This window comes from Aegilops tauschii, chromosome 5 (assembly GCF_002575655.3).
Source record: "Aegilops tauschii subsp. strangulata cultivar AL8/78 chromosome 5, Aet v6.0, whole genome shotgun sequence".
NCBI lineage: Eukaryota > Viridiplantae > Streptophyta > Magnoliopsida > Poales > Poaceae > Aegilops > Aegilops tauschii.
Genome location: NC_053039.3, coordinates 256458024 through 256460203, shown reverse-complemented (window position 1 = coordinate 256460203; position 2180 = coordinate 256458024). Strand labels below are relative to the sequence as shown.

General features: G+C 51.5%; 1 protein-coding gene across 1 annotated transcript; it reads right to left on the bottom strand.

Moving 5' to 3' along the window:
- Window positions 1-230: 230 nt before the first annotated feature.
- LOC109760899 (uncharacterized) lies at window positions 231-1248 on the bottom strand. Its single transcript, XM_020319699.4, has 2 exons — window positions 968-1248; window positions 231-851 (listed from the first exon to the last, which is right to left on the bottom strand). Exons 1-2 carry the CDS (start codon window positions 1026-1028, stop codon window positions 622-624), a joined length of 291 nt encoding a protein of 96 aa, XP_020175288.1. The 5' UTR covers window positions 1029-1248; the 3' UTR covers window positions 231-621.
- Window positions 1249-2180: the final 932 nt, after the last annotated feature.

Below are 2180 nucleotides of genomic sequence, written 5' to 3'. Positions count from 1 at the left end.
TACCATACCTTGCAATTGCATTTGTCATGATTATCAGTTGTGTGCAACTGAAATTAAAATGCCAGCTTCTCTCTCTTTTCTCCACTTTCTTCCGGGAAAGATTCTTCCTTCCAGATCCAGTTAACATAAGGACCCCTTGAATGGATACTGTAACAACCACGGATTCCAGGATTCTTTTCTCATGACTAGGCCGGCCTCGCTTCTCACTGTGTGCCGGACGCTATTAAAAGTTTAAAACTTGGATAACCCAGGCGACTCGCTGTTGTTTATTCGATCAACTTCATCCAAACAGACAGAATTCTATCTACTATAATCCGCAAGGCATCGTTGGGTTTCTTGGTTCCTTCAATCATAGACATAGAGAAGAGGGAACCAATCCTACCCCCACCCCACCCCCATCACACCTACTAGATGATGGAGACAACAACGCCACTTGCCGGATGGATAGTACAAAGTAGATAAGATAATCCCGTCTTCCCCGCTGGATGGATTAGGACAAATGAGCCGCGCCACGTCATGGGCTATTAATTAACTGGTACTCCTAATTGGTCGTCATCATCATCGTCTCGTTTCGATCCACGGCTGGCCGGCCGGCCGGCCGTGATCTGAACGTCTGATCTGCTAGTAGCTCCACCGCTCGTTCTCCTGGCCATCCTCGCCGGTGGCCGCCGGTAGCTGCGAGTAGAAGTCCAGCTCGAAGCACCTCGCCTCCTCCTCCCTCCGTTTGGCGGCGTAGTAGTGGTGCGCCAGCGCCGCTCCGCCGAGCGCGGCAGCGACCGTGAACCCCGCCGCCCTGCCCCGCCGCCGGCCGCACGCCACCGAGGCGCCAACCGCCATCGTCCACATCGCCCCTGCATCCACGGCAATCAAAATCAGTACCTGGTCTCACATCACAAATTCACAACTATACAAGAACACCGATCGGAGATCGCGGGAGAGAAAGGGGGACCGAGGGACAGAGACTGACCGACGGTGGCGAGCTTGTGCTGGTCCGCCCAGGACTGCACCGACGAGCTCATCTTCTCCATCTCCGGTGGACGAGGTTCTGATTCTCGGATGACTTTCTTTGGGAATGGGGAATTGGATGGGATCAGCGGGTCAGGTTGGTGGCGTATTTGTAGCTGCGCAGCGCGCCCACTGGCTTCTATCGATCGTTAGCTAGAAGGAAAAAAGATAAATGAAACCAGTGGCCCAGCCACCAGTTTCTGTCGCGGTTTGCTTCGTTGGGTTGCCTCTCTATTCGGAGGTAGCCCGAGGTTTTATGAGGTCCTTCTTATCCAGGTTGCTCGCCGTCACACTGACACGTGGGACTTAATTAGCGTGTCGGGACCACCGTCTGTCTCAGGAGTGCTCCGTGATAGCTTTAACGAACTGTTTCTTTTCTTTTCTTTCTTGAAAAAACAATTTTTGTAGACAAGTTGGACAAGCTTTCACTGCTAAGGGTGCCCTGTATCACACCGTTGTGAACTCCTCCCAATATGACATCCGCAGCTCATCAAATTATCCCAAATGTTTGAAATGAATGGTTCAAAACATTTTTAGGCCTTCAACGCAGCTCAGCAAATCGACTGGACTGATCTGGATGTTTGAAATCCTCTACGTCGGCCCAAAATCAGGGAGCTCTCGAGGAGCCCAGACGTCTGCCAACTTCTAACAAGCTGGTCCTATCCAGAATCCCTCTCCAGCTCTAGAATCCCCAGCACTGATGTTGGCGCACCGCCCGAGAAGCCCACTTCGGATCTTAAAACCGGTCGGCGTCTTCCCAAAACCTATCATCCGACTCCCCCTATCTAAGAGTCGTCACACACAATACCTCCATTGGCTGCTGCCATGGGCAAGAAGACCAAGGCGAAGAAGACTCGAGCATGTGGCTGCTCGGCGGCTATCGCACGGAACAGCCTCCACTGCACCAGGACTACAAATCCAAGAGGGGCTTCGAGCGAATCTGTTACGCCTCCCTCGATCGTCGGGTTCATCTTCATCCACCGCTCCGCCCGCCACGAAGGAGGAGTTGGTTTCAAATGACGACGTCTTGGAGGAGAAGCCCGTGAAGGAGGTGGTGAAGGAAATATGCCCTAGAAGCAATGATAAAGTTGTTATTTTATATTTCCTTATTCATGATAAATGTTTATTATTCATGCTAGAATTGTATTGATCGGAAACCTAAATACATGTGTGAA

Bases quoted from the DNA above. Each gene is read 5' to 3' on its own strand.
- LOC109760899 (XM_020319699.4), bottom strand. From the start codon at position 1,028: ATGGAGAAGATGAGCTCGTCGGTGCAGTCCTGGGCGGACCAGCACAAG. The intron at 852-967 runs GTCAGTCTCTGT...CCGTGGATGCAG, and splicing joins GCACAAGCTCGCCACCGTCG to GGGCGATGTGGACGATGGCG.